This window comes from Zootoca vivipara, chromosome 1 (assembly GCF_965207765.1).
Source record: "Zootoca vivipara chromosome 1, rZooViv2.hap1.1, whole genome shotgun sequence".
In the NCBI taxonomy this organism is placed as follows: domain Eukaryota; kingdom Metazoa; phylum Chordata; class Lepidosauria; order Squamata; family Lacertidae; genus Zootoca; species Zootoca vivipara.
Window position 1 is genome coordinate 58,841,251 of NC_142582.1, and position 15,125 is coordinate 58,856,375.

General features: G+C 42.0%; 1 protein-coding gene across 5 annotated transcripts in view; it reads right to left on the bottom strand.

The window, feature by feature from the left end:
- Positions 1 to 4,565: 4,565 nt before the first annotated feature.
- The window catches only part of SLC25A22 (solute carrier family 25 member 22), a 70,916-nt gene continuing 60,356 nt past the window's right edge, over positions 4,566 to 15,125 (bottom strand). For all 5 annotated transcript variants that reach the window (XM_035122088.3, XM_035122114.3, XM_035122106.3 and 2 more), the window contains 5 exons: positions 14,944 to 15,062; positions 12,997 to 13,168; positions 12,451 to 12,605; positions 10,693 to 10,768; positions 4,566 to 9,490 (listed from right to left, as the gene is read on the bottom strand). In XM_035122088.3, the coding sequence (XP_034977979.1) occupies positions 9,337 to 9,490; positions 10,693 to 10,768; positions 12,451 to 12,605; positions 12,997 to 13,168; positions 14,944 to 15,062 (676 nt within the window). In that variant the 3' untranslated portion in view covers positions 4,566 to 9,336. The remainder of the gene's footprint in view (positions 9,491 to 10,692; positions 10,769 to 12,450; positions 12,606 to 12,996; positions 13,169 to 14,943; positions 15,063 to 15,125) is intronic.

The following is a 15,125-nucleotide window of genomic DNA, read 5'->3' on the forward strand; positions in this document are numbered from 1 at the left end:
AAATTACCAGAGGGTATTCAACTAAGTTTTACTCAGAACCGACCCACTGAAATTAATGAACATGACTAAGTTAGGTCTATTAATTTCAATAGGTCTCCTCTGAGTAAAGTTTAGTTGAATACCACCCATAAGCATTAGGATTTCCCAGAGTTTTCAGGTTAAATATCTAATAAGGAAAAGGATGGGAAACCTGTGGGCCTCCAGATACTGCTGGACTACAATTTCCATCACCTGTAATTATAGGCCATGCTGGTAGTAGCTGATGTTGGGAGTCCAACATCTACAAGGCTGCAAGTTCCCCTTTCCTGAACTGGAGGTAACAGCCCCTCCTATTCACTCATAGTATTTGTTCAACTGATTGGAATGGCCTTGCTTCAGACAAGAGAGAAACATTGTTCCATTCCACAGAGCATTTTGTGCACACATGTGTATATACACTTGCGCAATGCCAAGATGGTGCTTTCTGGATGACAGCCAGCTGATGAAGAAAAAAAAAAGGTTAGCCAACTCTTTGACTGTGAATCAGTCTCTAATTTATATCACAAGCTGACGTATTCTTCATTTCCACGTACATTTGTTATGATTCCTGAAAGCTCAGGTTTAAAATGTGGCATTTTAATAAATCAAGAAGAACCAGAACTAACTACCCTTCCAGTTTAGATGACAGAAAGCAGGTGAGTGGTCAAGCGACTCGACAAAGAAAGGTTTTCTGGCTCCTTGATCTGTGCTTCTGTTGCCACCATTAAAAATGATGGCAGGAAACTAAGACTTGGTCCTTTTTGAGTTGCATACAGACATGTTGTTTAAACAGCTCACCTGCTAGAGAAGCATCTTCACCATGTTCTATACAGTATGCAATTTATTCCCTTTTGAGCTCTGGAGAAATAAGTTCTGCCAACCAAAATCAACTGCACACAACAAATATTGGTTGGTGCTTGTGGTGTGACAAATCTGTCTCCTTCCCACCCCTAGAGCATTGTGGCATACTTTAAAAAAGGAAACAACAACAACAAAAATACCCTTAAAATGAAGTCATGCTCTGGCTTCTTTTCTTAAACAGGTACCTAGTTTACCTGAAGATTGGTGGGAGCAGCAAAAGAGATAATTGAGCTCAGAGTTTGACTAAGTGATAAGTACTCTTTGTCAAACATGAGAGGAAGGGGAGCCGGGAGCCAGGCCTTGACCTGTGGGAGAATAAGCCCTGGCAACCCCCATGTAAAGATCCATCTGTATGTACCCTTGGAAAAAGAAAAGCCAACAACCTAATCCAGATGCATATTTACAGAAGTGGGTCAGGCATCCCTATGGGATTGCTTTGTGGCTGAGTAGTTTTTGACATTTGATTTCATGACTGGGTAGAGAAGCAGCTCAGACATTGCGCAGAGAAAAGAAAGGGACAGGCAGAAGTAGGCTAATCAGGAAGAAACGTGACCTTTGGAGACATTAAAAATACATGGCGTTTCAGTCTTTCAGTGAAGTTGTAATGCAGCAACACGTTTAAAGTGAAGACTTTAGCTCTCCTTCCAGACAAGCTGTCCAGTCCAGCTTAGCATTGGGCAGGGGACAATGCTAATGCCATTCTACAGAGGAGACATCATTCATCTCGTTCCCTAGAACAGACTATTTTATTTTCACTTACTTCACCTTCACCCTTCACTTATTTCCCCTGTACATTTCTTCACATGGTTTCCAGTCATATCATATCCTTCTTGGACCTCAGGACTCTTCATCACAGCCCTCAGTCCTCACACTGAACTGATGAAAACCTGCACATAATAACTCAGAATTTTCTCTAATTTCTCTTCCCCCATCAACTATGCACATCATAGCCACAGGAGTGTTGGACTAGGAGACCTGTGTTCAAAACACTGCTCAGCCATGAAGTTCACTGGGTCATCTCTCAGCTTAACTTACCTCACAGGGCTGTTGTGAGGAAAAACAGGGAAGGGACAGTCATATTAACCACCTTGGGTTCGTTGGAGAAAAGGTGGGATACAAATTAAACAAATCAATAAATGACACTGGTGCACAGACTCAGGTTGTTTTTCAGGTTCCTTCACGCGATAGCTTAAAAAAAAACCTATCATGCTAATGCTAATTCAGGTTTTGGTGGGTGAACATCAACAAACTAGGAGCTTATTGTGTCACATGCGTGTTTCACAAAGGCAATTCACTTTGTCAATAGAAAACGAGGTTTGGGGATGCATCAGCACTATTTCACAGTCCAGTCAACACTTTGTTGTGTTCTCTCTTCACGCGCTCCACCCTCCCCAACATCCAATAACTTCTGCAGTTACTGAAAGATGGGAGTCAAGTGATGCTCGATTGCCTACAATATGTTGCAGACTCCATTGCCACAAGTACCAGCAAGTTACACAGCTTAGCCATGGTTCTCACAAAGGCTAATGCTCCCTCATCTGCAGCCCCCATGTCCCTTTGCATACTGGTTCCAGAGTCAGGGACCCTCCAGGATGGCATGTCAAGGAGCATAAGGAGGCGGTCTATGGACAGACACAGCACACATGCACACACAAGCCTTCCACTCATGTGATAGACCTTTGGACCCGAGCCACTTCTAACAGCTTCGTTTCACAAAATGGAGAAGAAAAGCAAGCCATGATCCCTAAGCATTTACATAAATTAACAGTACTGTCAGTGAGAAGCAGCCATGGACAGAGGAAAAAATATCTGAACATTCATGGCTAAATTCACATGAGAAGCTACCCTTATTAGTTATGTGGAGAAAGGCCACAATGTAGTGTGTGGCAGAGCATCTGCTTTACAAATAGAAAGTCCCAGGTGGTTCAATCCCCAGCATATTCAGGTGGGTGGAAATGTACCATCTGAAACTTGGAGAGCTGCTGTCTGTCAGTGTAGACAATACTGAGCTAGATGGACCAATGCTCTGACACAGTATAAGGCAGTCACTGTCTGATCCCCCAGCCAACGGCAGTGTTTGTTGACTAGCTGTAGTAAAGAACCAAGCTTAAAGTCAGACAGGTGTGAACCTTGTGTCACAACTTTCCTGGTCCATTTCGGGGGGGGGAGGGCTTATTTGTGGCCTGGAAGCTGATAGTGTAACACAGATACTGGGGAAAACCTCTAAACCTTTAATACTAGCAAATATCCTGCACCTCTACAATATCTAAAAGATGGGCATAAGTAGAACACAAAAGTACAGAGCTCCTGTGAGGTAATTTCACATGAAGGAAAGTTATTGCCCTAACTGTATTGTTCTTAGGTACTACACAACATGCTCTAGTTATTTTTTATTTACACAACAGAATTTGGATTTGCAGATTGGATGTGAAAGCACAGTGTTTTAATATGCAGGGAACGCTAACTGGGCATCGAGCAACTTTGATGGTTCTAGTGTGACCGATGGAACCCTAATGAGGGAAGGATCCTTAGACTTGGTTCTAAACATAATGGAAGAATGCTAAGCTTCAAAGCACCGGTTCACACAGATATTTTCATCGGAAAACGGGCAATGTGGCAATTTCTCATTTCATATGTTGTCTTCTGAAAGTTCTCCCATCTCTCTGTGTGAAAGTGCTTCCAGAAGTCCACTATAGATCATCCTTAAATATTAACTAGCTTGGAATAATGAAACACAGAATGGCCAGGATTCTCCCTCATCAGCTAATTTTAAATGACATTCAAGGCAATGATAAACTCTATCGTTCTCTGTCTAGGATTTAGACAGCAAGATACAAGCAGCGTTTGTACTATTTATGAATCATCTCAGTGGCAGGAATAAAAGCCAGCTGGAGTTTACCTGCTTCCATAAATCCAAGCATCAACAAAAAAAATGTGACTTGGGTTATTTAGAAAGAAAGCCAATTAACATAGTTATAGAACTGTAGAGTTGGAAATGACCCTGAGGGTCATCTAGTCCAACCTCCTGCAATGCAGGAATCTCAACTAAAGCATCCATGGCAGAAGGCCATCCAACCTCTGCTTAAAAACCTCCAGTGAAGGAGTCCACCAGCTCCCAAGGGAGTTTGTTCCACTGTTGAACAGCTCTTACTATCAGAAAGTTCTTCCTGATGATTATGTTATTTTTGATAGAGTAAAACATATTTAAAGTAGAAAGGACAGAATTCTAGTGGAAGGGTGTGAAGACATATTCAACATCATAGACATACACTTGATAGCCTGAAATGAGTTATTAGTTAGCATTTAAGATGTAACCTAGTGAAATTAACTTTTAAAATGAGACCTATAAATGGGAGTGAAAAATAGGGAGCCTTTTAGAAGCAACATATGCCTAGGAATAGCCCAAAGTACACAAACTTCATGAGAGGACGGCATTTCTGTCAAATCATTAACTATTAAAAGTCCAATGATTGGCAAAAACTTCTGAGATCACAGTTTATAATGTGAGAAAGCTTGTGTTGATTGTTTACTCCTTCCCTAAAACCCAGTACTTGTCATGTTGCAATGATTAGTTCATTATAATCAATTGCGTAAATAAAAAACCAACACATTTTTACAGTATCTGGTTGCTATATTGAGAATCTCGAAGGGTAAGATACATATAACAGGCAAGCCAGACACAGATGGATTTTTAAATGCATTTTATTAGGTTACCTGTTTAATTTAGTATGGTATTTAAAAATTGATTTTAGTGATAAATTAAGTTCAAGAAAATAAAAATCTGTTTTACACACACACACACACACACACACACACACACGAGGTAGAACTAAACTCTGGTTTGCTTCTTTTTACCTCACACCGGACTTTGCACAGCACTCTTGCCTCAGACATTATCTTTTGGCTGAAACATGCCTGAGTGAAGACTGCATGTTCAGATGAGTTTATACAATCATGTGAAAAGAGAATGCCAACATTCTCACTGTCATTCTCACACGGCAAAAATTCTATTTACCCATATGCTGAGAAACAATCCAAAACAAAATTTATTTTAAGTCATAGCTAAACACTCAGGGGGCAACATTCATGGGACGGGTTGGGGGGGAGTTTCACAATGGAATGACTCAGAAAAGTAACCACATAACAGCTTTTTCCTGTAATAAAAAAGCCATGCACATTCTCCCTCACTGGCATATTTGAGAATCATGGGATGTGGTCCTCAGGATCCTCAACTGCATTCCAGGTACCCATTTTTTTATTTCGAAGGGCTGGCATTTTTAAAACTGAAGAGCTCAGCATTTCATTTTTTTCCTTGAAGGATATTTCTACCATTTGGTCTCTAGAGCTCCCTTGAACTCTGTTGAACGGAAAACTTTTTACCACTGGCACTATTCCCTATTTAAAGCATGAGCTGCTTGCTTCCCAGTTAGCATGGAATGGCTAAGATACTTGTTACCCCTTAGCAGACTTTAACCAGCCTTTACTACTAGTACAAAAGTGTAGTTAAAAGACACTAAAATGTGGGCTTTATTATTTCAGTGCACGGTTATGATTAGAATGGGAACTATAATTCACACTGGTGATTGCAAGTACAAATCCAAGCATTACTCCAAATTTACTCAGAATAGAAGGGCATGCACAGAGCTTGATAGGTCTGTGCTTATAGCCTAAGTGTTGGAGTTTGTAATACAGATCTCCCTATACCTGAAGGATCACTATCTACACCAGGCATCCCCAAACTTCGGCCCTCCAGATGTTTGGGACTACAATTCCCATCTTCCCTGACCACTGGTCCTGTTAGCTAAGGATCATGGGAGTTGTAGGCCAAAACACCTGGAGGGCCGCAGTTTGGGGATGCCTGATCTACACTATCAAACTCAAATTACCGGTAGCTCTGGAATAAAATAGGATTCCTTGGACCTTAAAGGACCCCATAAGGCCTCTGGACCTTCTACTTGAAACTGAATTGCAGACTTCCACCACTCACAGATATGCCTGAAATGACCTCATTAGATTTCTTCCTTTCTTCCTTTCTTAATGTGGACTGTGGACATGTTGGCCAATAAGCCCTTAGGAGCCAGAAAGCTTAGCAAGCAATGATTTTAGGCTACCTCCACATTGTAAATTCAAATGATTCACAGCTTCTGTAGGAACTTCAGTAGGAACCCAGTGACCTGTGGTTCCATGAAAACACAAGGGCCTCTTAGAGCTTTCTCTAGAAGGGACGTGCATGAGAGGCAAGCCACAGAGGTCTCCTCAGGGGGTGAAGCTTAGGGAAGAGGGGAAAGCTCTAAGGTGAGAGCTGGGAGGGTTAACTCTTCTGTATGTGGAATGAGGATCAAGACATAATTGTGACAGAGGGCTTGGTTTTATATATACATATAGCGTCCCCCCCTCTTTTCTTTATTTCTTCTTCCTTCCTGCCGTGTTTATCATTATTTTTCTTTAGATTAGTTTGGTTTTTTATTGTTATGTTGAAAACTAGCAATAAAATTTAATGTGAAAAGTAATAAAGCATTATCTACCCTGCTGAAGCACCACTAACATTTTAAATGTTTAATTCAACATGTTTGAATGATGTGTGTCTGAAATGTGGACATATTCCAAGTTTGCAGCAATAAGAATGCCAGCATTAAACATTTCAATTGACAGCTAGACTCTGCTTTATTAGCTTGGTCATGCTATACTACAATCAGGGCTTAAGAGTATTCATGAAAAAAACAAGTAGTGCCTTTTCCCTTTACTAGCAACAGTGCTGAGCCACATCTCAGCAGGAAAATCTCCTGGCAAGCAAGCAACAGCTGCCTTAGTGGTAGCATTGCTAACTGGAGCCTGTTTTAATTTAGGCACAGGTATTTTCTTTTTATCAGTATTTTTACATAAACCCTTGTTTTCACCTGGACAAAGATTCACCTGTCATTAAAATAAAGCTTCAAACCATAAATCTCTCACACAACATTAGATTACATTTTGGGTACCATTTCAGTTTTTCTTCATGTGACAAAAGTATTGTTAAAAAAAAAAGTTTTCTTGCAAGGGGTTGCTTTAAAATGAGGTCCCCGCTGCTCTTTCTTTTTAAAGTGCAAAAAACTAATCCTGAAGATTGTGCTTCTTAAAACACTAAATCGTTGTTTGATTTCTGCTTCAGAAATACCAAAGCACATCAGTGCAGATGTTCCAGGCCTTGACAGAGAATCTGTAGTCTTATGGTGGGCTCAGACATGGGGTGGCGCCAGCAGCAGCAGCAGCGAGTCCTTTAAGGCCTCCTCTTTCAAAGCAGCATTTGGTCATTTAAGCAAGACAGACATTGCAATAGAGTTTTAAATGATGATTAGATGTGAAAGTAAACAAGGACTTACAGTGATGAAAAAGCAGCATGAAATGAAGCAAATTAAATTATTAGATGCAGCTCCTATTATAATCCAGTTCCAGCAATTTCTTTCTGTTATTTTGTGAGTCAGCACCATCAGTCCGACAATCAGTCTTCTAAAACGTAATGATTCTAACATTTAATTTTCAAGATAAGCAAGGAAACCATGCTTTAAAACCCCACATTCTTCAGGCCTTGTTTTCATACCATGGAAAAGTAAAAAAACAAAAAAGTGCCATATTTTTAAAATAAATAAAACATCTCCCTCTGCTAACTCTAAGGGTCCAACAATCGGAGGGCCAGGTGTAAAACAAGAAAGGGGCTCCTGTACCTTTAATATTTGTGTAGAAGAGGGAATGTCACAACAGGTGTGGCTTTCATAAGCAACATCTGCTGATGCTTTCCTCTTCTACGCAGCTATTCAAGGTGCAGAGTTCCTTTTCTTTTCTGCGTCTGGCCACCCTAGCCAACAGTGACGTGGACATTAGGAACATTTAAGACATTTCCAAGGGCAAATGTAAATAGCCACACCATCTGCATACCTAATTCATTTAATTTCATTGGAATGGGATATAAGAAGTATTGAGGCGCAGCAACAAGAAGATAAAGTCCAAGTTGCGGGGGGGGGTGCCTTTTAAACATGCTATCCTCCATAGTTAGACTGCCCCACCCCCTCAAAAAAAGGAATTCACAAAACTTCAATAGATTTTTTTTAAAAAAAAATACAAAATAATTCCCTGCAATGTTGCAGGGAGCACTGTGTCAGCACCCGAGAAGCAGGAAATAGAAATAAAAGGGAAATTACCAGAATTAGCATTGATTTTGATACTTAGGTTACTTTGCTCTGTTGGAAGAGTAACTGTTGAAACAAACAGAAGAAAACCAGGCTTCTAACTCTCAGAGAGAATGTAAGAGATATGGAGGTCCCTGTGGATGTTACCAAACCACCTTCTGCTATCAGTTTTGGTCTGAATAGGAAAACTAGCTGGCACCCTTTAAAAATGATCACTGCTGGCCAGTAAAGAACTGGTAACTGAACTGGCGTGAATTCTTTGACTTCGGTGCAACTGAACCTCAAGAAACGTGCAAGATTATTTCCACTGATTTCAGCTAAGCTAAGTCTTTCTATGCCATCTGGCATTTTGCAGTGTTTACAGCCACATCAGAGATCAGCTTTCCCCGAGTAACCCTTTGGCATTATTTGTGCTCCCAGAGGGAAACAGGAAAGGAATACAGGTACAGGTCAAAACACAGACAACTGAAACACTGGGTGGAATAGCAGCATTACCAGAATCAACTAGGCTGATTGAAAGGAATGTATTACTGGGTTGGGGTTTTATGTTTTGTTTTAAATCCAGCATAATTTTTTTTAAAAAAAAATTGATCCCAAAATTATTCAGTTCTCCCCTATCACAATGGCTCAGCTAGTTCGCGACACTGGGCAGCACTGTGTTTCCACAGACGCAGCTCCTTAGCAGTTGAGTGCACATCCGCAGGGAGTACATTTCACCTGCGCACACTCATTCAGGAAGGCAGTCCCTTTCACAAATTCTAAATACAAAATGTGCCTTTCCCTTTCCCCTCCTCCTTTGATATCCAAAGAGTTCACTTAAGTCCAGCTAATTTAGGAGAGGGATGTTTAGGAGACCTATCTGAAAACAAAACATTTTTATTTCAGAGATTACCCGCCTTTTTGAATGACAAAATGGCCTCCCTTTAATGGACAGCAGCCCCTTGGCTTCCCCAGAGGCCTGAAACCAAGAATTGGGGGGGGGGAGGGGGAGGTAAGTCCTTTTCCTCTTTCTTAATTTGTTGGTCATTTTTCCCCAGTCAAGGGTGGGGGAAAGCAGGTCTGTAAGACAGTCTGTGCTAACCGGTGTCTTTTGAGATTGATAATTAGAAAATAGATATGCATAATCTTCCCTGGCATAATGATGAGGCCATGTTGACTGGAGGGGGGGGACTCTCTTTGGAGACAACCTTCATTCCCCCCATTAATGTTTTAACTCCTTGTGCTGTTGCTCTGATAGCACGGTGACAAAGAATACTATGATGAATTCCAATTGGATGGGGAGAGGTGTGAGGGGTTAATCCCGGCGCATTGGAAGCATGTCTAGGAAATATTCAGCAATGCCGATGAAATACACAACTTGTGCAATACCGAAGAGTGGGGCGATGACCAGGGCTCTGCAATATGCCCCCTTCAAAAAGGCCGTGGGACCTTCATTCCGCCAGATTTTCCTAAAAAGACACACAAAGAAATCAGATGAGACTACGTGTGTTCACCACAACTCCCATTTAAGTGTTGCCACAGTCAGAATATCTGTTACTTCAGCCATGCCCGCCCCACCTCTGTTTTGCTTTAGAGCACAGAGTTATCTATAACAAACAGGCTTTCCCACATGAGCAGCATACTTTACAAAGGCATTTAAAGTACAACAAAAAACCAATTTCCTACTCATCTTAATGGCTATTTAGCTAGGAATAGCATTAAAAAATCTGCTGCAAATTAAAAATGGTTATCTGCTGCAAATTTTGTTCATGTATGTGTCAGCCTTCGCCCAAACAAAGCCTAGACTAGGTGATTTTCACATCCTTGTTTGGGACACACAACACTGGGTGGGTTCCCAGGCTTGCTTGTAGCGGATTTTAAGAGCAATGCAAAATAAATGATGGGGGGTGCAGGCAGCAGCAGCTGATGGGGAGGTGTCTGACTTCCTGGCAATGGAGTTCCTGCCACTCAATGGGTGAGAAGAGTGGGAGGGACCAGGCAGTGGGGATGCCAGCAGTGTGTGGGTGCCCTTGTGGAGCCAGTCTTGCACTCCCGCCAGTGTACCTGCACAGCACCAATGTCCATGCCAATCCCCTTGCTGCTTCACCCTTCCCCATGCTGCTAAGTAACAGTGACTCTGGGAGCTCAGGTGGGCAGTGTTGTCCCTTCCTCCTAGTTGCTACTGGATGCGGGATGAGACACACTTCATGGGCCTAGTTAAAAACATAAAGGCCCTGCTGGATCAGACCAAGGGCCTATCTAGTCCAGCACCCTGTTCCCCGCAATAGTCAACTGGATGCCTATGGGAAGTCCACAGCCACCTCTCTTCTACTGTCGTTCCCCACACCCGCTGGCAACTTGTGCCTCCTATGGCACCTCCAATCCTGGAGGAAGTTTATAGCCATCAAGGCAAGTGGCTGTAGTTCCTATATTGTATTTCATTCACTGTATTTTAATAAGAATCTCACAGTTTTATCAAAGTGGATTTGGATACATCCAGCAGCAGCAGCAGTCCCCACAAGAAACGTGTATCAAATTCATATATGAGTAAAATTCTGGTTTTTTGCCTGCAACACAATCCTTTGGGTAGTAAGCCTCTGTGTTCGCTGGTATCCTTGGGACAAACACCCAGGTTTCGCCAATTGCTGATCACCCTCAAAAGATCATTTACCTGGCACAGTCTATGATCCCTGAGTATGTGTCTTCGTTGACCCCCCTCTGCAAGGACTGCAATCTTGTCTTGATTACTGGGGAAAGAAGACAAGCAGCGTTTGATACAATCAGTGCTCTAGTCTGTATCTAATTTCTCCAGTCTTCCTTTAGCTGTTTAGGCATATGCAAGTATCCTAACACTGCTAAGCAGGAAGAGATTTTTATGACCTCCCCTTTTACAACTCTCTCTCCATGAACAGATTAGTCTTTATCATCTGGACATGCTTTTTACTAAGCTCTTCATTTGCTTCTGTCATTATGATGAAGTTGCCTCCCTCCTTTAACACATTCTGCTGCACCTCTGCCACATTCTGCATCAACTGCAAGGCTCTCAAGCCTTTGACTATATCACGAAGAAGTGGTACTCTACCACAAAATCTTGCAATGCATTTCTGGTGTATGATTGCTACCTGAGTCTGTGGCTGATGGGAGCTATTTGCTCCCTAGAGGGTTCAGATGTTCCTCTGTTAAGGTGTGGTACCCGAGGGCTCCCTTCTTCAAGGGAGAAACATGCTTCTAAACAGGCTACACAGCCCTGGTTAGCTCAGGAGAGCTGTAAGCCCCCTCGTTGCTTTGAGGCTGTGTCCCCCCCCCAATCAAATGGCAAGAGATCAGGCAGAGATCACTTCTATATCTGACACGCATTTAGCGTTCCTTCAAAGAAAATCTGTAGTACAGAATTTCCCCTTTCTACAAGAAGGGCCTGTGCATCTCTTCAATTCTCTTTCTCAAGTAGAAAGTATACAAACCTCCACTAGCTGGAACAATCAGGATAGCAGCTTCTCTTACTGTGGTAATGGGTGCTTTACAACTTAGATATTTTGCCCCTCTTTCTTAACACTGCTGTAGTCCACTGCATTATATGCCAGCTTGCCTCCAGGGGGCTTGAACAATAGTTTAGACTTCACATCATTCCTATAATCGAATTTGTACTTTGTAACAACATTGAACCTAGTTATGTCCATATGCCTTTAAATTATCTCAACACTTGTAGTCCTAAATGCTATACTGTCTCTTTAATTTTGCTGCAACCTTGTTTCCTCTATCATTTAAGTGCTGCAAACAATTTGAGTTAGCAAAGCAAACATACTTGGTACACTTAGACCTAAGAAACCTCGGTAAGCTACCTTTGTTTTTACTAGTATTATAACTCTGTTTGTAGAAAACTACAAGTATTCCTGTAACAAGGATTGTTATATTTTGTAAGAGGATTTCTTATTTAAGTTTAGACAAGCCTTTTGTACGCTACAAGCAGTTTAAATCTTTATTTAGAAAGCAGACTATAAGGTTGAAGTTAGGTTGGTCACTCAAAGATATATCAGTAATGTTTATTTGAATACAGTCTCTGTCCTTTTTATGTGTTAAAACTTTATATCTTAAGAGTTGAATAATTTCTCATTACAAACATTTATGTTAACTTTTACATTCCAGCTGATGAAGAATCATCGAAACAGGGCCTTGTCCTGATGTTGATATTTACTGGAAGTTATCCTGAATAAAACTTTGTGAATATTTTTTGAAATTATCCTTTCTGGCCCGAGTTCTTGCAACTTTTCGTTTAGCTTGCCTCCTGTGACACTGTGCTTCATGAGAACACAAAAAAACCAGGGTTTGCACTCTTTCCTCTGTTTCCCCCTGTTGCCAACTGTTCTGGTGAAGCCCCCCCCCCACATTTCACACACACAGCACCTTGACTGAACTTTGCTGCAGCACCTACCATCACAAGGATTCACTGCTACAGCTGCCGTGCTGCCGGCCAGGCACCCAGCAAGGAAGGACACATAGAATGGAGCCTTGACATCCGGGGTTGTCTGCCCTAGTTTGTTCAGGTTTGCAAACAATGGAAAATAAACAATGGAAAACGGTACATCCCTGCAGAAATGGAGAAGCAAGACCATGAGGGACAAGGGAAGAGCTCTTTCCTTTAGTCCTTTAATACCAAGCTGCCCCATGCCAATTGTAAGGGGTGGTTATAGTTGTGCACAGAAAGATTCACCTTTCCATAGTTTTCAAGTGCATCAGGTATGTCTCATTCCACACTGCTCTCATTCAGTACTATAAAACTCCAGCGCAGTGTATCACCATCTCCCTCCCTCACCAACTCTGTCCCCATCCCTAACTGGGTCCCTAACCCATCCCTAACTGGGTCCCCATCCCTAACCCAGGGAACAACATGTGTTCCTATTCATTCATTGTTGTTACCCCAGACTACTGGGCACCATTTGGGTTTTAGGTCCTCCAGAGGGCCTAGAGGGGTGCCTACCTTAGCAACGTAGCGCCAAGTCCCTTATAAAGTCCTGCGATGCCTTTGCTCCGAAGCAAGTCCCTTGTGATTTGCATTGCTGTCGTCCTTGTCTCCACAACAGACTCTGCTGCCCCAGCACCAGTGGAAGGGTTTAACTGAGCTTGTGCGGCCATTAGCTTCTTCTGAGCAGCTGAAGAGGAATCAAGACAGAGTTGTCATTTACTACAATAAACATGAATGCAGCATGCAAGTTACAGACAATGACGTAATATAAATGTCTTGCTTCTGACAGGAGAACAAATAGGACAGCCACAAATGTAATGAACATTGCTTAAGGTCAGTTGTACTGCCCTCTGATGAGTCACTAGAAACCGCCTTTATCCAGTTAAGTTGTGCTGTTGAATTTTAGCTCTAAGTGAAATATTTATGTGGCTGTCACAACACCATATTCTCTGAGCATATTACAGCTTTAACATACAGTGCACTCCATGCACTCGTATGGTTACCAGACGGTCCCGTTTCCCGGGGACAGTCCCCAGATTTACAAATCAGTTCTCTGACAAAATCCATCTATTTAGAAGGAAGTTGAAAAGTGTCCCCAGATTCATTGGAAAAAATATATGGTTGGTGTGTGTGTGTGTGTGTGTGTGTGTGTGTGTGTGTGTGTGTGGCAAAGCATTTACCCAGAGATCTATGCAGTCTGTTCACTTCTTCTTCACTGCACTTCTCCTATTTTATCAGAAGATGGAGCCCATGTAAATCCCCTGAGCTAATATATTTGCTCACATAGCCTCTGTTGCAACTGAGACACTAAATCCCAGTATTGTGCTGCAGTGAGAATCTTTCTGCAGCCTTCGAATTTAACACATTAGTAACAGAGGATTTGAAGTACAACTGGAAACTGGTAAGATACAAAAAGATTCAGAGGCACATGGGCAATTAAAAGCACAGGGAGATAGTAAGTCCCAGCGATGAGTGGTTGCTATCCACAATAGTCCTGTCTATCAGGATATTTATATTGGAGCTTTTGAAAACAAGCAGTGTTGGTGGTTCAATTCTGTGGTTACGAAAATTTCCCACTGAACTCCCCTGTGCTAAGCAGTTCCTGCATTATTAGAATTTATTGTTAATACAATAGATGAGTGAGTATAATTAAGCTATCCCCTCTCCCAACTTACACACACACACACACACACACCTTTTCCCCCTATGGTCCACACCTGTCAACAGAAAAGATCCAGTATTCTAGATTTTGTCCTGAAATTTACTTGGGGGGAAATGAGACAACATAACAAAGGTAGGTAAGGTTGTTTGGGGCAAGAACACAAGTTCTTAATGCTAAGGGCTTTGGCACACTGCCAGACCTTCTAACTGGGGTGGAAACAGAAAGAATAAAGTGTCATAGGAGGGAAAAAACACCCATAAGGGGCAACTAATCCTCCTCCTCTTTTGCATGAGTTATCCAGTTTAATAATTCACAAGCTGAATGCAAGCTATTGTTTTACCAGCCTCATCTTCCCTATACAGATACAATTTCAGGCTCTCTCACATCAGGAGATCATTTGGCTCACAAAGCTGAGGTCCTTCCCAGGGATGTGATATATCCTGGAGCTACTCAGTGAAAGAACTACTTAAGTTAAGAGAACTGCTGAAAGGGGTCCGAATCCCTAAAATTTATTAAGGTATATATTGCATATTTTAATATCATTATGTTGTGTTCTAATTATACTCAGTTGCATGCCCCACTTTTTACTGATTCACTGTTGATGGCCTTTGGGCTAAGCAATAAAAACTTGGTTTTGGATATTTGCTGAGGATATATCACCCCTTCATAAAACCTGATCCCAGGGCAGTTCAGTCCTATTTCCCTCCCACCACTGCCCTCCTATCATCTGCGAAGCCATCGGAGACATTTTCTGTTGCTGCATGGGCATGGTGAGGAGAGAAGAGAGACAGGTGAGGTACCAATTCGGCCTGCATCCTGCAGCTGGATTTTGAGCATCTCCATGGGAGTGGTGACAATCACCTGGCAGGTCCCTGCCCCACAGCCAGCCAGCATTTCCTTAATCAGGGTCAGCTTCTTCCTGACAAAAAGATAGGAAAGAGAGGGGGAGAGAGACAAAGAAAAGTCAGCTGATTGACCCCAA